This window comes from Hylobates moloch, unplaced genomic scaffold, assembly GCF_009828535.3.
Source record: "Hylobates moloch isolate HMO894 unplaced genomic scaffold, HMol_V3 SCAFFOLD_15, whole genome shotgun sequence".
NCBI classification, from domain to species: domain Eukaryota; kingdom Metazoa; phylum Chordata; class Mammalia; order Primates; family Hylobatidae; genus Hylobates; species Hylobates moloch.
In genome coordinates this window covers 51,279,708-51,304,444 of record NW_026652290.1, presented here as the reverse complement: position 1 = coordinate 51,304,444, position 24,737 = coordinate 51,279,708, and the positions used below count along the sequence as shown (strand labels likewise).

Here is a 24,737-nt window from a genome sequence, read left to right as displayed (position 1 = left end):
ATAAGCTGGCACTACTTCCCCCATTCCCCACTCACAGGTTGGTGAACAGAGCAGCAGCAAAGCAGATGATTAAACTGTCTCCCACCATCCCTGGAGCTCAGGCCATGTACCTACCATGGCTGGAACATTAGGGGATTTGTAGAAAAATGTCAGGATGTTGGGAGTGTCTTTCCAATGGCCTCAGTAAGGTCCAACAAGCAAGAGACACACTCTGGCTGAAAGGAGCCCATCTGAAAGCAGAGAGGAAGAAAATTTGGGCTTGCCCAGAGAGGCCCTTTCTGCCTGCAGCCAGTAGTAATTCAATATGGCTGAGAGTCAGATAATTAAGAGCCAGTTCTTTGCTTCAAGCTAAAGTCAGCTCAAGCAAAAACAAAGAGGCTGGGAACTAAGAGGGAAATAAGCCTGGGGCCTGACAGGTACTCAACTCCTCGGGCCCTGCTGAACCCTTCCTGCTGTGCCCTCCCAGCTGGACAGAAGCTTCCATCATAAGCAGCCTTCCATTGGGATGCAGCTTCAGTGAGAAGGGGCAGATGACCTTCTGCCTCCCTCCCCAAACTAGGAGTTTGCATTGCCCTGTGGCAGAGGCCCAGCTAGAGGCTGCAGAACCAAGGGCTCCTGGGATGGGCAGAACATTGGGGCCTGTTGCTAAGAGATAACCCCTCCCCTCCTTCTACACCACCACCAGGGACTTCATTCAAGAATCATAACTTTCATAGAGGTCTCTAGCTTTGGTTAATAGCTCTAGGGATAACCAAATGCAAACGGACTGAAAAGCCTCCCAGGGATTAAGGGAATTGTATTGCCAGAAAGCCCCCACAAACCAAAGGATTGCTCAGCCCCTATGGTTGCCCTGAACCTCCCCAAACCTGCACCCCTCAGCCCCTCTCACAGAGACAGCAAAATCAGAGCAGTGAGACTGGTGTACCAGGGAACCTCTTCCTCACCATTCAGTCAAGCATGTGGACCATGGTCCAGGTTTTCTCCTCACCCCCCTCTTCAACTAGGAGGGTTTTTCTTCTTTCAGCTATACAATTTTCTCTCCCTCATTGTAGTTGGGCCTTAAATGGAAAGACCATGAGCTTAGTACCTAACCAAACAAACAGCCCCTTGCCATTGCCAAGATGTTGAATTGGGGATAGATGTGGTAACTGGCTGAAAACCTGGAATGTCTCCTCCCAAAAGTGGGATAACTGTGCTTTAAGTTTGGTGAGGGATAGTTGCATTATGATAAACAGGAAAATATTTTTTAAAATGACACAGTAAAGGGGGTCTGTGTCGATCTTGGACATCTAAGAAGTGAAATACAGTGGACTTTTATTGTTTTTGCTGCCCAGCTCTAGTCCCTCTTTATTGTGAATTGATCCCCAATTTTCCCTTTGAGAACCATCGCCTGCGCTTTGAATAGATTTGGGTAGGGCTCACAGCTTCCATTGGCTCCCAGGGAACACACATGACCTCAGTCTGTTCCATTAGAATCACAGTGGTCAGGTCAGTAATGGACTCATTTCTCAATCTGGGCCAATACAGTCACTTTGAGAGCTGTGCTCAGTTGGTAGGCTGTGAGCCTAGAGGCTCTTGTGGCCATTTTTGTCCTCTCTTTGAGACAAAAGAAGTAAAGGACCCCTGATGATATTTGAGCATCCACATCCAGATGTGCCTGAAGCTCTAACCCAGGACTTGACCATTGAGAAGGGTTGCAAATGTTTTTGAAGCTTTTATCATTTGGGTCGGTTGCCAGTCTCTAGTAATGAGACTCCAGACTAACACAATGGCCCACAGTGTCAAAAACAAATCCCAGACTTCTCCTCACCTACTACCCAGCACCCGTTTCCTTTGGTGTCACTGTCCTCCCAGCCACGCCACTGGCCATCTTGATTTTTCTCTCTGCTAACCATCAAGACCTACTGGTTTTTCCTTGCAAGTGCTTTCAACCCAACTGTTCTTTTCTCATGCTTTGTACTCTTCCAGGCCACAACCTCATCACATCTAGACTGCTGGCCCAGCCTTCAGTCCCACAGCTCTATTCCATCTGTAAAGGCATTGGATTCCTCTGCTCAGACTCCTTCAAGGGCACCCCCATCCACTACCAACTGCAGCCAAACTCCTCAGCTTCACGATCTGGCCCCTGTGCTCTTGCCAATTTGAAACTGGAAAGTGTCCTGGCTGTTTCACTTGCATGTCCTTGATTGTGATGGCTGGACAGTTTTTCACACATACACTGGCCATTTCTATCTTTTCAGTAACTTGCCTGTGCACTACTTCGCTCATTTTCATACTGAACATTCATATTTTCTTATCGATTTACAAAAGCTTTTAATATTATTGATCCTGTGTCATTTATATACCTCAAATATTTTTCTCAAGTGTGTTGATTGGCTTTTACTTTTGTTTATGGTCTTTATTGATATACTAGAGTTTTAAATTATGCCACAGTAAAATCGGATTTTGTTATTATGCTTAGGAAATCTCTCCCTACCCAAAGATTATAAACAGTTACATATGTTTTCTTTCGATACTTGTGATTTCCTTTTTTTAAAATTCCAGAATATTTTTTAGAATTAAGGGCTTTAAACAAATAGCCATAATACCATAAACTGACAATGACTTGGTGGTATATAAATACTTTAGGCTGTATGATTTCCTTTTGGATTTTTTTTTTTTTTAGAAACAGGGTCTCACTATGTTGCCCAGGCCCGTCAGAAAGTGATAGGCTCAAATGATCCACCCACCTTAACCTCCCAAAGTGCTGGGATTGTAGGCCTGAACCACTGCATCTGGCCTACATTTGGATTTTTTTTCTTTTCTTTTTTTTTTATTGGAGACGGAGTCTCGCTCTGTCGCCCAGGCTGCAGTGCAATGGCGTGATCTCAGCTCACTGCAATCACTGCCACCTCTGCCTCCCGGGTTCACGCCATTCTCCTGCCTCAGCCTCCCGAGTAGCTGGGACTACAGGCGCCCGCCACCACGCCCGGCTAATTTTTTGTATTTTTAGTAGAGACGGGGTTTCACCGTGTCAGCCAGGATAGTCTCGATCTCCTGACCTCGTGATCCGCCTGCCTCAGCCTCCCAAAGTGCTGGGATTACAGGCATCAGCCACCGCGCCCGGCCCTTTTTTTTTAGACAGAGTTTCACTTTGTCGCCCAGGTTGGAATACAGTGGTGTGGCGATGTTGGCTCACTGCAACCTCCACGTCCTGGGTTCAAGTGATTATCCTGCCTCAGCCTCCCAAGTAGCTGGGATTACAAGCACCCACCACCACACATGGCTAATTTTTCTATTTTTAATAGAGACAGCATTTCACCATGTTGTCCAGGCTGGTCTTGAACTCTTGACCTCAGGTGATCTGCCCACCTTGGCCTGCCAAAGTGCTGGGATTACAAGTGTGAGCCACCACACCTGGCCCATTTGCATTTTATAACCCAGCTAGAAATTTTTGGTGTGCATGGTGTGATAGGAATTTTTAAAAACCAACTTTCCATTATAGACATTTCCACACATGTTCAAAAATAGAGACAGTATTATGATGAACTCCTAGGTACCCATCATCTAGCTTCAAGAATTCTCAGCTCATGGCCAATTATTTTTCATCTGCACACTACTTCCCTGCTTCACACTTGCCCTGCCCCCACTATTGGATAATTTCCAGCAAATCCTAAATATCATATTATTTCATCCATAAATACCTTAGTATATATGAGACGAGCCTTAACTTTTTTTCTTTTTTTTTTTTTTTTGGACAGAGTTTCGCTCTGTCTCTCAGGCTGGAGTGAAGTGGCGCAATCTTGGCTCACTGCAACCTCCACCCCCTGGGTTCAAGTGATTCTCCCGCCTCAGTCTCCTGAGTAGCTGGGATTACAGGCGTGTGCCACCACGCCCAGCTAATTTTTGTATTTTTAGTAGAGAGGGGGTTTCACCATGTTGGCCAGGCTGGTCTTGAACTCTTGACCTCAGGTGATCCTCTTGCCTCTGCCTCCCAAAGTGCTAGGATTACAGGTGTGAGCCACCACACCTGGCCAAGACTTAACTTTTTTTTTTTTTAAAAAAATGATATGTAGGCTGGGTGTGGTGGCTCACGTCTGTAATCCCAGCCCTTCGGGAGGCTGAGGCGGGTGGATCACCTGAGGTCAGGAGTTTGAGACCAGCCTGGCCAACAGGGTGAAACCCTGTCTCTACTAAAAATACAAAAATTAGACAGGCATGGTGGCAGGTGGCTGTAATCCCAGCTACTCAGGAGGCTGAGGCAGCATAATCACTTAAACCCAGGAGGTGGAGGTTGCAATGAGCCATTCCGCCATTGCACTCCAGCCTGGGCAACAAGAGCAAAACTCCATCTCAAAAAAAGAAAAAAAAATGGTGTGTAGTAATTGTTTCAACATTACCATCCTTTGGGTATATTAAAACCCAAAATGTAGCCTTGAGAAGTAAATCCAAAAGATGGTTCTTTGAAAAGACCAGCAAAATAAATAGCTCTCTGGCAAATCTATTCAGAGAGAGAGAGAGAGAGAGGGAGGGAGGGAGGGAGGAAGGGAGGGAGGGAGGGAGGGAGGGAGAGAGAATGCATTTATATATATAACACATGGGGAAAAAAAGATAACAGCTGGCACAGAGATTTTCTTAAATTACTACCAGGTACAACTCTTGGCCCAAATTTTTGAAAATCTGGGTGAACTGAATGCTTTTCTAGGAAAATATAAATTATCAAAATTGACTCAAGAATAGAAAACTTGAATAGACTAATAACTATAGACAAAACTGAAGAAGATGGCAAAGTGACCAGAGATATTCTAGAGTTCACACACATACGGAACTATTCAAGAACAAGGATATTCTATAATGTATGGTGAGCCTGGTGTCAGGTTATCTGTGTGTATCTGTTCATCTTAACTAAGTGCTGGTCCTTCCTGTGGGGGGCATCTTTCAGGGCCCCAGAAGTAGCCAGCCTTCTCCCCACCCTGCCCTCTCTCACCATACACTTTTGAAGTGCCCCTTTTTGCCTCACAGCATCCTGCTAGCCAGGCTGCCAGAGAGCAGGGGAAGGGGAAAGTCTGGGGGTATCAGCCTGTGGATGGATGTGTAAGGTGGAGGAGGAGAGGGACTTCTGGGGTCCAGGTGCCTCTTCACCCCAGGCCAGCCCTCCTCACAGTTGCCCTCCATCTGCTGGAGCTGAGGAATGACTACAAATCTTAGGAAAATTTTTGTCTAGATTTATGCACCTCCTAAGCGTGAGCCTGAAGCTTTGCTTGAATGCAGGCAAGAGGGCAATAAAGGCAGGGGGAGGTAGGACAGCAGGAAGAAGGAAAACAGAAGTGTTGTTCAAATTTCATCACAGGTCTGTACTATGAGCACCATGACAGAACAGCTGAAGATTTTCCTTTGCATTCTTGTCTTCCCAAATCAGCAACCTCTGCAGCCCTAAGACTTGCCTCCTTTTTTGGCCTGGCCCTGCCTCCAGACCTGTGATGCTCCTCGTATCTGAAATGCCTATCTCAAGCCTACTTTCTTTCAAGTCCCCATCAAGGTTTTCTTTGGATAGAAGGATTCTACAGGCTGAACTAATCAGAGGTACTTTTTTTTTTAAGGCTTATAGACATGTGAGTCTTATCTCTTCAAACAAGACCAACCATCTTAAGATGTGTGTCTTCTGTAGCTCCTGTTTCCTGTCACATTCTCACACATTGACTTTGCCAGCAACACAGATCATCTTGCATTTCTATGGCTTCCACCATCATGTGGTCACTGATAGTCCCTGCAGTGGGCATTATGATTTTCATCTGCTCAGCAAGTCTTCTTCACCTTCTGGTAATAGCAACATCTCATCCTTTCTTTAGTGAGCTGCCCTTCTGTACTTTATGTGGTTGTGGCCAGGTTGTCAATCCTAGTAGGTGGGCACATGACCCAGGCCTGGCCAGCCACAGTATTTCTATCATCTTGGCCACAGTGATTGACCCAGGGTTGAGCACATTCCTCAAGCTGAGCCGACAGAGTCCTCTATTGGGAGTTTATATGAACAATAAAGTAGTCCTCTTGTCCCTCTGGGACCCCATGCAAGGATGGTGAAGCTGTCTATGGCCTTGTGCAACCTCCACCCATCACATGGAGAAAGCCCATGCACGGTGGGGAACAAGGTGGCAATACTCAGAGGAAAGCTGAGCCAAGAGCTATAGAGTCCTCACCACATCTGTGAGGACCTGGGTGTCTAAGACTCATTCATTTCCCTTCTTTCCAGTTATATGAATTGGCAAATTTGATTAAAGTAGTTCAGGTTGAATTTCTGTCCCTTGCAATCAAGTGTCCTAACTAATAGTCTCCCAAATCTGCATTTCTAGCCTAGATGTCTCTCCTAAGCTCTATTCAAACACGAATTTATTCTATGTCTATTTACTGAGTACCTACCCTGTGCCATGAGCTATACCAGGTGCTGTGCTAGGTTTGTTGAGGACAAAGACAAACAAGATCCAGTCCTGGCCTGCAAACAGTTTGTTGTCTTCCAGGGCTGACTGAGGTGTTAGAGGATACAATTATGAAATAAACGTTATGCAAGAGGCAGGCACGGGATTCTACACTTAACCTAACTTGAGGAATTGGGGGACTGGGGAGCCCCCAGAGGTGGTAGCATCTAAGCTGACTCTTGAAGAGCAAAATACAATTGCCAGGTGAGGAAGAGCAATTATGAGGTTGGGGTAGGAGAAGAAAGACATTCGGAGCACATGAAACAGCATGTATAAGGGCAAGGAAGTGAGAAAGAGTATTCCTCCTTCAGGGAACTAAAATGTAAGCTCCTTGAAGATAGAGACATTGTATATCTCAATCACTGCTATTTCTCCAACACTTCTAACAGTGCCTGGCATGGGGCAGGTGCTCATGGGGTAGTGTTTGTGGAATGAATGAATGGCAAGGGCTTGCTCAGATTTACAGTTTAGAGAACAAAATACAGAGAGCTAAGGTCAGGAAGAAGGTTGTTGGAACACTGGAAGTGGAAACTATTAACCAAGGTAGCAGGAGTGTAAATGGGGAGAAGGATGGATATGGGAGCAATTAAGGAAGGAGAGTCAAGAAGGCCTGGTGACAGAATGACTGTGGCAGGTAAGAAAGGGAGGACTCAAGGATGAGGCTCGGGTTTGGGTTTTAAGCAACTGGGGAGATGAGGATGTGACTCAGTAAGGAGGAAAAATGGAGGAAGGCAAGTTTTGAAGGGAGATAATTTTGGCTGTGGATTCCATGAGTTTGAGGTTCCAGTGGGCCATGGAAGTAGAGATATTCAGTACATGGATTGCAACACGGAGCCAAAAATACAGTTTTGGCAACTTAAGGGTAAAAAGGAAAGTATTTAATCAATGAGCAAGTCCAAGGGAGAGGGTGCAGAGAGAGGGGAGCTGGGAGAAAAGATGGACCCTCAGAGAGGCAGAAGAACCAAGAGGTTCCTAAGAACCAGCAGCAGAAATGGGAGTTGTGGCAAGGAATCTTAGGGAGGACAGGATGTCCAGGAGAGGAGTGAGCAACGTAGAAATAATGTTTAAAACTCAAGTAAGAGCAGAAGAGGGAAGGGCCCACTGGGGACTTTCAATACTGCTGCTTTGATGGGCCTGGCTGATGTGGGCTGAGGAGTGAGTGAGGTAAGGATGTGAGGAGACAGTGAGTGAATACAGGAAGCTCAACTGTGAAGAGGAGGAGGCAGCATGGGAGAATCCAGAAGCAGTTTCTAAGATGGGAGTGACCTGAACATATTTAAATGCTTCTTAAGGCTAACCTAATTCTACTCTATATCTTCACTTCCGCAGGCCCAAGGCACGAATAATTCAATGGCTTAGACCTGAAATGTATAGCAATTCTTTTTTAAAAAATGCTTCTTAGAAGCAGCCAGTAGACAGGGAGAGGATGAAAAGGGTGCTATTTCAATGTTGGCAGCTCAAAGCTTAATGTGACTAATACTGAACTCACAATACCCCAATACCTGCCTTCAAACATTCTTTCTCATGGCTCCCATCTCAACCAATGCCTTTGTTATCTATTCAGCACCCTGGATAGCAAACCCCCCCCCCCCACCCAAGCCATCTCAGAATTCTCAGTCCCCCTCAGATCTCATCAATCACTGATTTTTGTCCACACTAACTTCTAAATATTTGATTCTGTCTACTTTTCCTAAAGCCACTTCCCCAGTTCAGACCTATATCCCCTTCTATCTGGACCACTGATATTGTCTAACTGGAGTCTATAAATCTCCCAGCTTTGAATTCTCACAGCTTCCAAAGTTTTCTGCATATATTGATCCAGTCATGTCACTTTTATTCTAAAAACATTTCAGAAGCCTGGCCATCTTCTGAGAGGTGACATCCACCCAGCCTTGCCCACCCTCAAGACTGGCTGGAATCTAACCATCCCTGAGCTCCGCCCGCTCTAGCTTTTGTCTCTGCTTCTCTCCCATGTGTGTTCTTAGGGTGCCCTACAAGATTTTGCTCCATGGGGAAATGCCATGTGCTGTCACATCCCCAAGTCTAGGCTCATACTGATCCCTCTTCCTGGGACTCTTGGGCCTAAATTCTGCAGGCCCAGCTCAAATGCTACCTTTTCCACCAAGCCTTCCTTGACCTCTCCCTCTACAGCTCAAATCACATCACTGCATGAGTCACTCCTTACTGCACCTCTTCAAGGATGTGGTAGCATCACATACTGATAATCATGGACATGTTTGCACATCAAATACCTCCTAACACATACACTGGAAGCAGAGACAATACAACTGATTCATCCTAACACACAGTAGATATCAGTATGTTGTTAGAAGAATCACACTGAATAATGGAGAAATTGATTGATTTCATGTAACCAAAGCAATTTCCACCACTTGTCATCATGGAACTGGATGAACTGGTTACAATTAAGTAAATCCAAGAATCACCTTGAATAACAGGTGGCTTCCTGGTTCTGCTGGTCACCTACTGGGAGGTAAGAGCTTGTTGTGTCTTCTCAATGCTGCAGCTTTGCTCTAGCTGAGCCCTAACGCTTAGGGCTTGTCTGCTTCATTCCATTTTATCCACCCAGCAAATGATGTCCAGCACAAGGCCCATGTTAGGCACTAGGTACACATAAATGAATGAGATTTGTGCCATTAGGGTGCCTGCAGTTTAACAATCAAAACAGTGAATACTTATCTACTAATGATTCTGGTCAGACATCATGCTATTCACTTGGTCCTCACAACAATGCTGCCAAGTAGGTGGTACTGCTTCCATACTAGGATGAGGAAACTGAGGCTCAGAGTGTCCAAATCACTTGCCCAAGGAAAGCCTGTAATGGACTGTTGCTTTGGTGGTTCCCAATGAGACATGCCTCCCAGTATTCCTGTCCTTATGTGCTCTCCTCCCACACTGACTCAGGGATTGGCCACATGACTTGCTTTGGCCAATTGGACATTTGCAAGCCTGGTGCAGGCAGAGGCTTGATCAGCAGTAACTTAGGACTTGTCCTCTTGGAATACTCCCTCTTGGGATCCAGCTGCCACATAAGAAACTTGGGCTAGACTAGCAAATGATTAGATGCCATGTGTATTAAGACCCTGAAGAATGAGAGGCTATTTTGATGTCCCTCTCCTGTTAGTCTCTCAACATAATGCAGCTATGTGAGAGTCCACGTGAGACCAGCAGGGCCCACAGCCACAGGCACAGTCACAGCTGACCCACAGACCATGAAGGAATAATAAATCACTGTTGTTTTAAATCCAGAAATTCTGGGGTGGTCTGTTACAACCTAATGAATAACTAAAACCATGATAAACTAGGATTTGAACCCAGTACTACCTGATTACTGACGCTCATGCCCTTGGTCTCCACATTGTGTTCCTTCTGATTGAGAGTGGAACATCATACTAACACTGTAATATACACAGGGTGGCCCATGGTAGCATGCAATAAATTTTTTTTTTTTTTGAGATGGAGTTTCGCTCTTGTTTTCCAGGCTGGAGTGCAGTGGCATGAGCTTGGCTCACCCCAACCTCTGCCTCCCAAGTTCAAGCGATTCTGCCTCAGTCTCCTGAGTAGCTGGGATTACAGGCATGCACCACCATACTGGCTAGTTTTTGTATTTTTAGTAGAGATGAGGTTTCTCCATGTTGGTCAGGCTGGTCTCGAACTCCTGACCTCAGGTGATCCATCCTCGTCAGCATCCCAAAGTGCTGGGATTACAGGTGTGAGCCACCGTGCCTGGCCTAATATTTGTTAAATGAATGGATAAAGGGTGTGATAGGCCACTAGAGAGGTAAAGAGATCTAGGGAATTCAAAGGCAGGATGGTAATTACTTTTCAACAACCATCACCCCCTTCCCATTACAAATATTCCAAAACAAGGCTGGGCACAGTGGCTATAATCCCAGCACTTCAGGAGGCTAAGGCAGGAAGACTTGAGCCCAGGAGTTTGAGACCAGACTGGGCAACATAGGGAGACCCTGTCTCTACCAAAAGAAAAAAAAAATTAGGCAGATGTGGTGGCATATGCCTGTGGTCCCAGCTACTTGGGAGACTGAGGTGGGAGGATCACTTGGGCCCGGGAGGTCAAGGCTGCAGTGAGCCATGATCACTCCACTGCACTCCAGCCTTCGTAACAGAGCAAGAGCCTGTTTAAAAGAAACAAATATTCCAAAACAAAAACAAAAATGAAGCCATTTAGGCATTCCTAAATCTACAAACCACAGTGTGGATATCACCAAACTCCCTCTCTGTGTCTGTCTCTTTCTCTGTTAAATTCAGATCAGGCAAAATTGAGAAGGTAATAGAGTTTGTTTTCTGGTGGCCCTGCCTCCCTGCCCCCAACTCCCCATCACATTCATGGCATCTTCTCTCTTCGTCCCACTTGGCCTTCAGGGCCCAACAGTTCTTTCCCTCTCTTTCCATATAAAATCCACATGCAGAAAAGGGGCTGAGAAGGTGGAAATTACAGAAATGGGGAAGGAAGGTTTGGATGTTAACAGATGGATTTACAAGCCAAAGAAATGAAGCTCTAAGCTCGGTACTTTTAGGAGGCATCTGCCAGCAGGTGGAGGTATCCTAAGGATGGGGGAGGCAGCTGGAGTTGTCCCCATCATACCTCTATTAGGCCCCTGTGGGTGGGGAGTAAAGGAATGTCCACTGCCTCTATAAATCCCTCTGAATCCCCCAAGAAGGCTGGGGCTCTGGCTCTCCACACCTGTGGCTGTGGCCCCAACATGTATACCTCCCAGAGTAGTCACTCCAGCCTGGTGAAGACCCTCAGGGGTCAATGCATCCAGTCCTCTGCCTTCTAGCAGCCCTGGCACTGCTTTTTCTCTTCTAAGCCCTCCCTTACTCTCCTGCTCCTGCAAACAGGCACACACCTCCCAAGGTCACACACAGGCTCCAGAACCTGGATCCCACACCCAGAAAACCATCTGGGCCCCTCGCCGCAGAGAGACCTAAGGAGAGAGCAGGCCCACACAGTACTCGCTGGCCGACTGTGGGCAGTGCACACAGGCCCCGTGTCACACACACACACATGCAAAGCAATGCGGAGGGGCGCACACATTCAGAGACACTGTGAGCACTGTCACCAGTACAGGCACTGGATGTGAAGAGACAGACACATGCGTGCACACACATGCACACCTCCAGACTATCACACGTGCACACCGGCACGCACAGACACCCGCACAGGTGCCCAGCCAGGCCTCAACACCAGGCCCCTCCCCCAGCCCCTCAGAAGCCGGTAGGGAGGGTTGGGGTTTCAGGGCGCTTCCCCTCCCCCCTCCCCCGGCCCCTGTTCTCCAAGGTCCAGAGTCCCAGTGGGGTTCTGGAGCCCGCCCCCGCCCCAAAACCTGGCTCAGGGAGCGACAGGCGAGAGGGGGGAGGGGAAGCCTGGTCTCGAAACGTTCTGATTTTAATTTCTTAAATTAACCCCTTCCCTGCCTCTGGTCTGGCCTGCCCAGAATCCCTCCCGGTTGGGCGGCCTCGCGGGCCTCCGGAGGGCTGTGAGGGAGAAGGAAGGGGAAGAAGGGACAGTGGCTGGGGTCCTCTCTCCTTCCCTCTCCGGGAGCAGTCCCGCAGCGTGCCCGCGACTCGCCCTTACCTCCTCCACCCCGCGGCGAGGCCAGGCCCAGCGGCCCAGGGCTGGGGACGCAGAAGAGCCCCCGCGTGCCCGGTCCAGACGCAGGGCCGCCTCGGGGCCTCGGATCTCGTTCCCCTCCGCAGCCTCGGGTGGCCGCCGCGGCTAGCGCCCCCGCCTCCCTCTCGGGGCGGGGGCGGCCGAGCCTCCCAGCCAGTCGCAGCGGGAGGGGCGCACGAACCCGGCGGGAGGAAGGATGGAGGAGGAGGAGGAGGGGGAGGAGGGGGCGCGCGGCCCGAGGAAAGCAAGGGAAGGGGGAGGGAGGCAGCACGGAGGTGGGGCGGAGCCGGCCCCTCCTCCGGGGCGGGCTCTCCAGCGAGCTGGGGAGCGGCAGATGCGCCCAGAAGCGGCTGCGCCGGGACCCCACGTTTTCCGCTCAAGGTGGTTTCGATGGGGGAGGGGTCTTCGGCGCCGCCCTGTGGGTGCAGGGATGGCTCGCGCCGGGCTCCTCCCGGGTCCCAGTCTTCCCGGCTCCTGGCACCGCCCAGTGCATTCCCCGCCCTGGGCACCTCCAGCTGTGGCTTCTGTTGCCCACCTTGAATCAGAGCCTCTCCGCCCTAACCCTAGCACTCTGGCTTGGGCCTGCTTCCACGCGGGGGCAAATCCGGGGGTGGGCGGTTCTGTGAATCCGGAAGGGGGCGGGCGCAGGCGCTACTCCTGAGACATGAGCCACGGTCCCTAAGCGGCCTCAGGGGCAGCGCGCCTGGGTCGTGCACTCGGCGACCTCGGGTCAGACGCTTGGTCTCCGCGGAGACCGCCTGGGATGATCCCCTCTGGGCATTCCTAGGGAACTGGCGGAGCTGCTGCCGGACCCCATCCGGAGACCCAATTCTGCTCTTAAAGAGCCGCCTAAGAACACGTGTACCCATCACAAATCCCATCCCGGACCTAGAGGAGGAGGAAAAGGCCTCCAGGTCCCTGGTTCCCTCCTATCCACTCGCACCACTTGGCTAAGATAGCAGCCAGGCTTCTTGGGAGTGGAGCTCCTAGAGGGCCCCGCCTTTGGCCTAAGGCCTACCATGCTGGTGAGGCAGAAACAGTCTGGCTGTCGTGCGCTTGGAGGAAGTCCACAGGGCTGCAGTGGGGCTGAGAAACCACACAGGGTTTGGAGGCTACCAAGGCCAGAGCAGAGCTGAGGCTTGGATGAGAAAAGGGGGAAGTGTTATTTCAGCCTGAGGGTGGTGCTTGGGAAGGGCTGTGCACATGTGCCTTGAGGGGCAGTCTGGTTGCAGGAGGGCAGAAACCCAACTTAGTCCCAGGATTCTAGTAACTCTGGGGCTCATGGGAACTCTCTTTGATCCCCATCCCATTCCTGTGAAGGCAGAAGCATTGCGACATTCAGTATCAGGAAGGATAATCTGTAAACTTGTCAGTGGCTTTGGGGGAATGGCAAATTTAATAAGGACAGAGGCTGCACAGTGGCCAATCAGGTCGAATTCCCCCTCTCTCGATCTTCTCTTCCTCTCTGTAGCTCCTGAATTTCTTTCCTCCTCGAGGAAGTCTTCTGAGATTGGACAAATGAGAAATCACTTTTCCTAATACCCAAACGATAACAGCTCCTATTAACCAGGCACCAAGCATCATGCTAATAATTTTTATGCATATCACTTACTCTTCCTAATATTATTATTATCCCCACTTTGCAGATGAAGACACTAAAGTTCAGAGCTCAATAAATGGCATAGTCAAGACTTGAACTCAAGTCATCAAACTCCAAAGTCTATGCTCAACCACAATGCTCTCCTGCCTTCTCTGCTATAATAAAGTCCACTGGACCTTCACGTGTCAAAATGCAGATTCCCCAAATCCATCTGCTCTTGCAGATGGCCAAAAATGTCCGTATATTGTCTTGATTTCACCTTTGTTGTTGTGATGTTTCTCCTCACTCTGTGCATCCTGTGAATGTGTCAAAACAATTTGGGACATGCATGGCTATGTATGTGTGTGCTTTTGTACATGTGTGCATGAGTCTGTGTGGATATGTGTGTGTATGCAGGTGTACACTTGTGCATATGCAAGTGTACATAGGTGCATGTGTGTATCTGTGGGCACATGCATGTGTGCATGTGTGTGTGGGTAAGAGTTCATGCGTGTGTATTTGCACACGTGTGCACATGTGTGCACATGTCTGTGAATGTATGCATATTTGTGCGCATGTGTGCCCATGCTACATTTCACAGACAACAGTTCCTGCTTGGTTGTTATGGGAACCACAGTTCTAAAAATGTTAAACTGAATCCCACTCCATGTGAACCAGAGAAACCAAAAGAGAGAGAGAGCTCAGTGACGGAGACACCTCTGGGGTCCCAGAGCTGAGGCAGAGAATTGTGGGCTCAGCAAGAGCTAGAAAGACCCAGACTAGCCAGAGGTGTAGACCCACTCATGAGATGGTGCCTATCAGGGCCCCTCGCTGCAGACTCGGTCCTCAGTCCTGCTTTTTCCCATCTTTCCCTCCTGATCCTTTCTCCTCCCTCTCTCTTTGCCAGCTTCATGCTCTCCAACTACCTTCCTTCCCTCCTCCTTCCCCTTTCTGTTTCCCTTCTTCTCCTTTTGGGTTTTTTTTGTTGTTGTTCAACTAATTGACACAATAATTAAGCACTTTCATGTTAGACTTGGTGATATGGGGACCACACATGTGGATCAAACGAGGTTTCTGCCCTTGAAGGTGCTCAAGGGTGGGAGTATTTGGATAACTAGTGGGGGAAGGGAGGTGGCAGAGCAAAGCCCAAAGGGAGAGATGACAGAGGAGGTTGGAAGGTGAATTTGGATCAGATATAGAGGGCTTTGATAGCAAGGGTGAAAAATAGGTATTTTTTTTATAGGAGGGTGGAAACCTTGGTCAGTTTGGGATAAAGCCCTTGTTTGTTGTGAATGGTGTATTAGGAAATTTTCATCATTAATGCTGGGTAATGTGGAATGAAAGAGGCATAATGGAGGCAGAGGGACCACAGGAAGCAGTTTGGCATACTGTAGCCTTGTCTTAAACAGGGTACAGGAGTTGGGGTGAAGAGGGAGAAAATAGCAAACATTCTGGGTTGCTTTCTCAAACTCCCCCCCATATCCCACCTCATCAAGATTTGTATTACTTTTTCCCACCTTTCCGGTGTGAGAATCAGGACTTGAGTGAGCCTCTGTTACTGATGTGTGTGTCGAATTTCTCAGGTGCCCCAGAAAGTAAAATAGTTGGGAATCACTGGCCCAGCATGTAGTAGCACTCAGTATCTGTGGAGTGAGTGGATATTTAGATATGCACTGGTCTTGGAACTGGAAGGCCCAGGTTCAAGGCCCATTTCATTCTCTTATTATCTGTGTGCTCTTCAGAAAACCCCCAACATCTTGGGCTTCAGTTTTCTCTTCTATAGAGTGTGGGTTTAGACAGGATGTTCTTTTTAAAAAAATACTTAAAAAAAATAGAGACAGGGTTTTGCCATGTTGCCCAGGCTGGTCTTGAGCTCCTGGACTTAAGCCACCCACCCGCCTTGGCCTTCCAAAGTACTGGGATTACAGGCGTAAGCCACCATTCCTGGCCTGGACAGGAAGTTCTTACAAACTCCTTCCAACTGCAACACTATTATGTGATTCTATGAAATTGACATAGCCAAGGTATGTGTGTATATGGAGGCAGTGGCATGGACTAAGATGCTGGCAATAGGCACAGAGAGGATAAATGTGGGAAATATTTTAACAGAAGAATTAATATCATCTGGCTTCAGTTTTCAACAACATTGTTGACTAGATAGCCCAATGACTCTCTTGCTACAAAATATGTGGACTGCTTCATAAAATGTAACAGACATCTCCTGAAATGCTTAGCTGAGCTTGCAAGAGAGGGAAAAAAATCTACATGGACCAAAATAGGGGGACTGAGACCAAGAAATATAAGCATGAGATGTGCTGTGACTAACCCCAGAAGGTATGGGAAGGGAGGCATATTGCTTATTTGTCCTGACCTGGGTCCTGGTTAGAGAAGCGGGAACTGTCTCTGAGAATTTATAACTACTTGAGTTGGACTTTGAACTCAAAACATCTGCATGTTACAAGAACCTCAAGCCAAGAAATTAACAAAAGATTGGTATCCATCAGGTGATACTCTTGGAGTGCCTGGTAGAAGCAAACAGGAAACTGCTCAGGAGAAACATACCATCACCCAAGGCCACAGAGTATTGCTGCCCAAGTAAATCCCCACTGAAGTTGAGCTCACAAGCTAAAGATTATAATGCGTAACCCGAAACAATGTACCATGAATGAGAGTAGAGAAGACCCTGAAGAATTACAATAAGATTCAACAAGTCTAAGTGACAGCCTGGATGTGTGGGGTGGGAAGAAGCAAAAGTGAATCCCACAGAGCTGTAGTTACTTAGATGAATCCAGGGAATCAAATAATGTTGCTATTACCAGCAATATGGAAGGGTGATTTGATTTTAGACAGACTGTATTTGGAATGGTGGTGGGACATCCATATGGGGGTATTCATTAGAACCATGGGGCTGTCTGACTTAGAAGCCATCTACGTAGGAATAATAGCTGAAGGCCTGGCAATGAATGCACTCTGTAAGGAAAGTGTTGAAATAGGAAAGAAGAGAGCTAAGAACTGGTCCAGGAAAACACTGTTTTGAGGACCAGTTGAAAAAGAGGAGCAAATAAGGAAAATGAGCTCTTTGGTCTCCAATTCTGGTTGGGTCCTGGGTTTGGATTGATTTTCAGATTGTTTGGTTTTAACTCTTTCCATCTCTAGCCTAACATTCTCATCCCTCACAATCCCTAGGGGAAGCTCCAATAAATGGGAGCAGTGTCCCTTGGGACATAGCAGGAACTTCTCAGCTAGGAGTTATAAAGCCAGACTGGCCTCTGGTACCAGGACTACTACTAAGTCACTTCTTTGGGGTTCAGTTTTCTCATCAGTGATGTTAGGCCTAGGTGGGTGTGAGGATAAGAATAATGGAGCTGATAGCACTTGCTGGAATGCTGCTGGAGAGGGCAAGATAGGGGTGATCAGAGGCCAGCCACCCACTGTCTGCATTTCCTCCTTTGTTCAGCTTGTGTGGTTTGGGACCAGTTGCTTGAAATATGGGCCATTATGCTTTTCTTGCCCTACTCTTCATGAAAAGTGAAGTCAGGTGGCCCATGCCTAATAAGTGAAAGGTGTGGTGACTTAAATAGTAAGACAATGAGGGTCATCGTTATCTTGTGTCTCTATGAATCTACCGCTTATTATAGTGCCTGACAATCCACAATTTGAGCCTCTTCATAGGGTTAAACATTGCCCTCTGCAGGCTACTGTTCTAAAATGTTAATTCTCCTAGAAGAGGTAATATTAAATCCTTTACCACAAATTAGTTTCTTAGATGCAAGATACTTGGCCACATGAAAGCACTTAACACCTGGGGAGAGAAAAGGATGGAATTCTCTGAGTTGATCATTTTGTCTCTCGTCAGCTGGACTGTGGGGTGGAGGGTGAGCATATCTGAGAGTGAAGGGGTGAAGAAACAAGCAAGAGGATCAGAAGCTGGTTTGATCTGGCATCACAGGGCTGTAAGCTCTCTTAATTCAAGAACAGCTCAGCTCAGAAGAGAAAAGAATGAAGTCCTCAGACACAGGCCTTCTTTCTTCCTTATCAGAGAGGGGTCATTGGAGCAGAGAGATGAAGAGCACAGCAGCCTTTTTATGCTCCAAGGTCTGCCCAAGTTGGCCAGAAAGAGTGGAAAAGCTTTGGGTGGGGAGTTCAAAGAGTAAAAAGGGGCCACCTTCACCATTACAAGGTCATGCTTTCCTCATCACCCTCCTAGCCTTCCTCTGATCCCAAAGCCATGAAGAGTTCACTTGGAAGGACAGCTGGAGAAAAGTGGCTGTGGCAGGCGCATGGCTGAATGGTAAGTAGACTGATGCCACCTGGAGAAGATCCTTTTTGTGGGAAGAGCAACTAAGGTGACCATGAGTCTCTGGCAAGTGCCTGCTCCTACCTATATTCAGGTGTGCTCTAGCTAAATGCTGAGACCCTTTGGGTCCTGACATCATGTGACTCTTGAACAGATGCATAGATACTGTCTGGAGCCTCTGTGACACTGAACACTCTGGGCTTTCACAAACAGCACCAAAATACTGCAGCCTTTTGCTGCTGTCGCTACTGCCTGGAGCTCCCTCTAGCTGCCAAACCTGTTTCTCGCCTTCTGGTAGGAAGCCTTTCCAATCAGTGCTATTAAGTTTAGGTGCCTCCATTCTGGGGTTGGAAAATGAGGGTTGGCTTTGAAGTTGGACAGATTTGTTTGACCTGTCTGTTCCTAGCCTGGGTTAACTACATTGTTCCAGCAAGCTATCTACATTGCTTCCACATCTTTGAAATGAGGTATATGCCTGCTTTATTTGGGAATGCGAGGATTAAGGAGAATAATATATACATAATATTGAACACCTACGCCTTTTAACCACTTTCAAGTTCCAGAAACACCTCCAGCCCTTAGATGAGCTGTGATTAAATTCGTTCATTAATCCAATACACATTTATTGAATGCCTACTCTGTGCCGCAGTTCCTGGCAGGTGTGCCTGACAGTGGGTGTGTAATATGTTCAGGGCCTGTACCCCATGAGCGTGGGGATCTCCTTTATCTTCTGGCACATATGGTCCTGGTGGAGAAGCTGAGGGGAAGGGTCAGGAGCTTACATGGCAGATTCAGTAAGCTTTTAGCACAATAATTTTAATTGCAAAAATAAACAGTTTTGTCAACTGCTTGAGAGTAGCGTCTGCTTTACAAAAATTAACAACAACAAAAGGAAAAAAAACCCCAAAGCAAAACGTTACATCCAATGGCTGCTGGATAAGACACTGCTGTACAAAGTCCCGCGCGAGACCGCCTTGGCGCTGCCCCAGCCTGTCTCTGGGGGTTATAGAGGAAGGCGTGGGGCGTGTGCCAGTTACAAAAGACTGTCTTGAATCCCAGGGTAGTGCCTATTCACTGGGTGGTCTCAGAAGACTCCCCCCAAAGCGCGGCTGACAAGGGAGACAGCGCCTGGACCGCGGGAACTGTCCGCGGAGCTGGTGCTGAATAGGGCGTGTGAGGCTGGCGCTTCAAGAAAACTGGAAGCGGGAGCGGAGGCCGGCCCTCGGGCGTGCGAGGAGGAGTTAGAAGAAGAGCGGGGAGGGGAACGGCCCGGATCTCGTGCGCGCCGAACGGAGGCGCCCCAACCCATAAACCCATCTCTTGCTCAGAGAGAAGCGAAGGAGAGGCCCAGCGAGTAAAAGCCGAGGCCCTTGAGCCGCTCCTCGGCGCGCGCCTTCTGCTTGAGGTGCACCTTGCTGTGCCGTTTCTTCTCATCGCTGCGCGCGAAGCGGCGGCCGCACACGTCGCAAGCAAAGGGCTTCTCGCCGGTGTGAGTGCGCACGTGCGTGGTGAGGTGGTCGCTGCGGCTGAAGTTGCGGAGGCAGATGCGGCACTGAAAGGGTTTGTGGCCCGTGTGGATGCGCAGGTGGCGATTGAGCTCGTCGGAGCGCGCAAAGCTCCGCACACAACTCTCCACCGGGCAAGCGAAGGCCTTGGCGTGCGGCCGCGGGCAGAAGCAGCGCGTGCTGCATTTGCCGCCGCGGCGCCCCTTGCGTCTCGCCTTGGCCTGGGGGAAAGGGGTGGGCGGCGGTGGCGGCACGGGTGGTGCAGCCACGCCACTGCTTCCAGGGATGTCCGCCACCAGAGGTTTAGGGAAGTCCGCCGCGGCGGCGCTGCGAAGGCCCAGCGGGGAAAGCTGAGGCTGCGTACTGGCCAGAAACTCTCCGCCGTCGCCGCTACTCCCTCCCTCCCCACTAGGAGGGGTCAGGAGCCCAGGGAGGCCCTCAGCCCCCTCCCCTAAGTCACCCGGGGCCAGCGGGAAAGCGTCGTAGGCCCCGCTGGGGTAGAGTCTGTTGGCTGGGACGGCCGGCAGTTCCGCAGGGCAGCTGATGGACAGCAAGTCCTCAATCTTGGTCCCTATTGCGGGAAAACGAGCCTCCGGGGCGGCCTGGTAGCCTCCCTGTGACCCACAGTTCCCTGGGGCCCCCACAGAAAGCAGCTCCCAGGGCGTGTAGGGACCCTTGAAGGCAGAGGCAGCGTCCAGCGCTGGCGAGGCGGGAGGCGCCCGGAGGCCGGGCTTGACGTCGGGCGGGGAGAGCTGAGGCTCATACAGGCACTGCGAGGGGGCACCCGCACAAGGCGAGGCCTCCCAGAACGCCTCTGGGAAAGGGGCAGCGCCCAGATCCGGGGAGTAAAGGTCCGGCGGACCCGGCAGCAAGGCATCGGACCCCGCAGGAAAAGGGGCATCCAGCGGGGATCTGGACGCTGCTGCCTCTGGACCGGGGAAGGGTGCCAGGCCTAAGATGCCCGACATGAGGTTGAAGAGTGCCTCCGGGTCGTGCGGGTGTTCGGGCACTGCCTGAATGAAGAAGCTACCGCTGTAGCTCAGGCCGGGAGGGGGTGTGGGCGCAGGCCCCTCCAGGAAGCAGGAGTCGGCTAAGTCCCCACTTGCGCTGCAGCTGTTCAAAGCCCAGCTCAAGAAGTCGCCTGCTGAGGAGGGAGCAGGAATCAGCTCTGGGCACATCAAAGGGTGCACCTGACTCCACAGCCCCTACCTACGAAACTCTTGGTGCCCACGGATATACACAAAGTGCCTTTTGCACATTCTGATTCAGCAGGGGCCCGCATACGTCCCAAGGAGCACACAGAAACATGCACACGCAAAACACACGTGCACAGGCAAAAGGGCGCTCCGATAACCGCACAGGTTCCTGCGGAGGCGCTGGCGGCCCAATGTGGGTGGGAATGGGGGTGCGCACCCCAGGACTCCTAAGCTTCCCATCGCCCCTATTCTCATAGCTCCAGTGTCCCAGTCCCTCCTGGTTCTCAGGTATGGTGCGCCCCCGCGCTGCGCCGTCGTCGTCTGAGCACCCCTGCTCGCCCTCCTTACCTCCAGGGTAGCCGGTGGCCGCGGGAACGTCCCTGGCAGGCAGCCGGGGCAATTCAGCGCTGGGTTCGGCGCAACAGCCTTCAGTGGACTTGACGAGGAGCGCGTCGGGTTCGGAAAACTCGCTAAGGTGGAGCATGGCGCGGCGCCGGCTGTGGGGCGCCCGGGGCCTCGCCCGCTGGGCTTGGGGGCGCGCGGGTGGCGGGGAGGCTGGCGGTAGGGGTTCCCCGCAGCGCGCAGACCTAGGCGCCCGGGCTCCTGGCTTCGGGCACTCACCTCTGGGAAACGAGTCGGGGAGCCGCGGTGCCCTCGCTCGCCCGCACCGACCTCGGGCGGCGGCTCCTCACCTCTCCAAAGCGCAGCCGGGCTCCCCCAACCCACAGCCCCCCCACTTATATAGCTGCGGCGGCGCTGGCTCCGGGCTTCCGACTCCCCGGGCCACTGCCATTTTGGGAGGCCCCGGCCCTGCCGCTGTGACGTAAATGCCCAAACATGGACACAGGATGTGTGCCGGGGACTCCCGAAAAGGAAAGCTCGAGCTGTGACGTTGTTGTTGTCGCCGCCGCCGCCAGGCTCGCGCCGCTGCGTGCGCGCGCGCTCCCAAAGCGTAGAGCCCTGTGTGCGCCGGGACCGCGGATGCGCTCGTCTAGGGCGCTGCGCTTCCCCGGGCCGACCGTCCGGTATATGCGCTTCCCACCTGGAGGCAGAGGCCGAGGGGCAGCAGGGGAGGACCGTGTTGGGTTTGAATCTGCCCTCTGCCACTTCCTAGCTTGACACTGAATCCCCCTTAACGTCTGTTTCTCACCTGTGCATTTCCTATGGAGAGAAACTGAGAGCACATAAACGTCCAGGCGCATAGAGATTATTGCCATTCATTTCTTTTGCTCACGCCTGTGTGTTTTTCCATTTTAAGTTTTTTTTTTTTAATTTGTGCTAGGAAAAATAATTTAAATTAAAAAGGACTGTAATACTTGTTAATAGTAGGAGGAAAGTCAACTAGCACAACAGGGTATATTCTAAATTGAAAAGTAAAAGTCCCTCTTCTCCACCTACCTTCATTCCTAACTCCTGAGGTAGCCACATTTAAGTTTCTTGAGTATTCTTTCAGAATTTTATGTATATCCAACCATACACATTGTTCTGCAATATTATTATTTTTTTTTCACTTGAAATAACTTAGATATTGTGCCATGTCCTGACATAAAGATCTTTTCATTCTTTTTCAAGCCTGTATAGTACTCCGCTGTAAGGGAGGACCTTGAGTTTGTCGATTTGTCCCCTATCCATGAGCATGTAGGCAGTTTCCAACTTTTTATTTATACCAATGTTGTTGGAGTCAACATCCTTGACTATATAAATGTGAATGTGTCTGTGAGATAAATTCCAACAAGTGTAATTATGTGCCAAAGTATATGTAAAATTTTGATAGACAACTGGAAAATTGTCTTCCAGAAAAGTAGGGCCAATTCCTGCCCACTCCTCCCTCACCCACAGGGTATGAGATGCTTCTGCAGAACATTTTTTCTGCCTTCATACAAATGACTTTCACTCTAAGGATGTTGTTCCCAGAAACACACAGGGAATCTACGGGAAATATCTCCCTGGAATCAGTACTTGAAATAATTGGGCTTCTTTTGAGAAAAAAAAAATCCTAGCCTTAAGAAGGCTGTGAATCTTGGCTGCAGAAACATCAGAGCCAACTCCAACAAAGAAGCTTGCCTACTCTCCTAGTCTCATCTCTCTTCTGCTGTGGTTTTCCCTCTGTCTCATTCTCTCATTCTTTTTAAAATGTTTATTTTATTTTGTATTATGGCTCACTTAACTCCTTTCTGGAACCAAATTAAATAAATACATGGGGGGAAGGATTAAATAAATACATGGAATAGCATGTTCTTCTTTATGAAGAGCATCAATTCCTGAGACTCTGTGTGCTGGAGGGTAAGGTGGGCAGGTCTAGGGCTCCTCCTTCCTTCTCTCATTTTTCCAAATAGAAACAAAGCCCTTTGGGGGTGGCGGACTCAGCATCATGGGCAGTATAGCCCCCAGCTTCTCTTCCACCCCTGTACCCTCCTTTTCGAGAGAGAGAGAGCCCAAGAATGCCCAAACCCCACCATATTCTCAGTCCTTTCACCCTATGTCCATTATCCAAACACCCATTCATTCAGTTTCTCAATGTTCATTCATTCAGTATTCATTTCTTAAGTACCTATTACAGGCCAGAAGGTAGACTTTGGTTTTATGTCTGCTGGGACCCTGAGCCCCATCTCCAGCACTAGGTGCCCACTCCTCATCCCACAGTGACCTTATAAGTGTTTTCATAGAATATGTCCCTTCACACAATCACCTGCAAAACATATGCTGACACACTTTTATGCATCTTCTCCTCAAGTCCACAAATCATACAAAGGTTCTCACAGGGTCATGAACTTGCAGTGTGTCTTACTAAATGGCTATACCTATGGTTCTGTGTTAGTAACACATATATGAGCATGTAGGAAATGCAGAAACCCAGCAGATGTCTGTAAAGATTGGACACACCAAGCACGATTTTCCTTATACTCTATTTCAGATCCAGGGTTTGGTTATAATCCAAATGCATTGCCAAGGCCAGGTGAGCCCACAACAGACACGCAGGGCACACATGTCTCAAATCCACTCTGGCATCCTACTGCCTGAGAGGGAGGAGGAGGGGAGGAGTTTGACTGGGCTGGTGTCCAGGTCTCCCCAGGTCGCCCCGTCGGGCCAGATTGGTCAGCCCCAGGTTGCCCATCCCTTCTGCTGTTCTTCCCTCTGCCACAGCATTCCTCCTCCTTCTTAGTCACAGATAATTCCCCTACTCTCTTGGTGAGTTGCCAAGCCATTGCTTCTCTCTGCCAAGGGCTGTCGGACTAGGTCTGTATTAGGACAAGGGTCCAAGTCACCAAAGTTTCTTGTGTTAGAGGCCAGACCTGGGGGCAGGGCTCGGGGGTGGGTAGGAGTGATTAGGAAAGGAGATAGGGAAGAGACAGCTTGTGCTCTGGGTGTGGGATGGCTCACACCCCATGTCTATGCTACTTACCTCCAATGGACACACATACACACACTCACAGGCACAGAGGATGGCTACCTCTGGAGGGCAATTTACATCTGCCTTTGGCTCTTTGAGAACTGGGAGGGAATATAAAGGGGGCTGAGCATTTTGTAGTTCTTCCCAGCTCGTCCCTTCTTCTCCCTACATTTTAACAGCTTACAAAGATATTCTGGGCCCAGATAAAATAAAGGTCTTTAGGAAGGGAAGGAAGAGAGAGGAGCTTAGATCTATGAGCTCCATTTTAATCACACTTCAAATATAAAAACACAAATGTACACAAGCGAAAAAAGGGAAATCACATACATTGAGCATTTTACAAATATTTTATCATTCAATCTCCACAAAAGTTCTATGGAGTAAGGAATTAGAGACCAATTTCACAGATGAGGAAACAGATTCAAAAAGGTCAAATGACTTGATCGACACCACACTTCTATTCAGTGGTAGGGCGGAGAGTCAAGTCCAGGCTAGCCTACTCTATAAGACAATTTAGGAAAAGATAATTAATTTTACAAAAGGATTCACTGTGAGATGGCTTTAGATGGAGGATCTCCCTGTAGCTTTCAAATAGGATGTAATGTGCAAACTTGAGCTGGCTGGTGCCCATCCCTGCAAGAATTCCCTGGAGTGATGACCATGG

At 49.3% G+C, this 24,737-nt stretch overlaps 2 protein-coding genes across 8 annotated transcripts in view; both read right to left on the bottom strand.

Annotated features, from left to right (window-relative positions):
* The window catches only part of FBXO41 (F-box protein 41), a 29,802-nt gene extending 17,359 nt beyond the window's left edge, over positions 1-12,443 (bottom strand). For 2 of the 6 annotated variants that reach the window (XM_058428297.1, XM_058428299.1), the window contains exons 1-2: positions 945-3,915; positions 115-230 (exon numbers count right to left, since the gene is read on the bottom strand). The gene's annotated coding sequence lies outside the window, so the exon portion shown is untranslated. Of the gene's footprint in view, positions 1-114; positions 231-944; positions 3,920-12,069 lie in introns of those variants that run through there. The other 4 variants (XM_058428298.1, XM_058428300.1, XM_058428301.1 and 1 more) reach the window with 4 other exon arrangements.
* A 6,211-nt stretch (positions 12,444-18,654) lies between these two features.
* Positions 18,655-21,569, bottom strand: EGR4 (early growth response 4). Of its 2 annotated transcripts, none has more exons than XM_032176876.2 (2): positions 21,031-21,569; positions 18,655-20,630 (listed from the first exon to the last, which is right to left on the bottom strand). In XM_032176876.2, exons 1-2 carry the CDS (start codon positions 21,164-21,166, stop codon positions 19,306-19,308), a joined length of 1,461 nt encoding a protein of 486 aa, XP_032032767.1. In that variant the 5' UTR covers positions 21,167-21,569; the 3' UTR covers positions 18,655-19,305. The 2 variants fall into 2 exon arrangements, with proteins under 2 accessions (XP_032032767.1, XP_032032769.1); XM_032176878.2 differs by having other exon boundaries at positions 18,655-20,627.
* Positions 21,570-24,737: the final 3,168 nt, after the last annotated feature.

Bases quoted from the DNA above. Each gene is read 5' to 3' on its own strand.
- EGR4 (XM_032176876.2), bottom strand. From the start codon at position 21,166: ATGCTCCACCTTAGCGAGTTTTCCGAACCCGACGCGCTCCTCGTCAAG. The intron at 20,631-21,030 runs GTAAGGAGGGCG...CTCCCTCCTCAG, and splicing joins GGCCACCGGCTACCCTGGAG to CAGGCGACTTCTTGAGCTGG.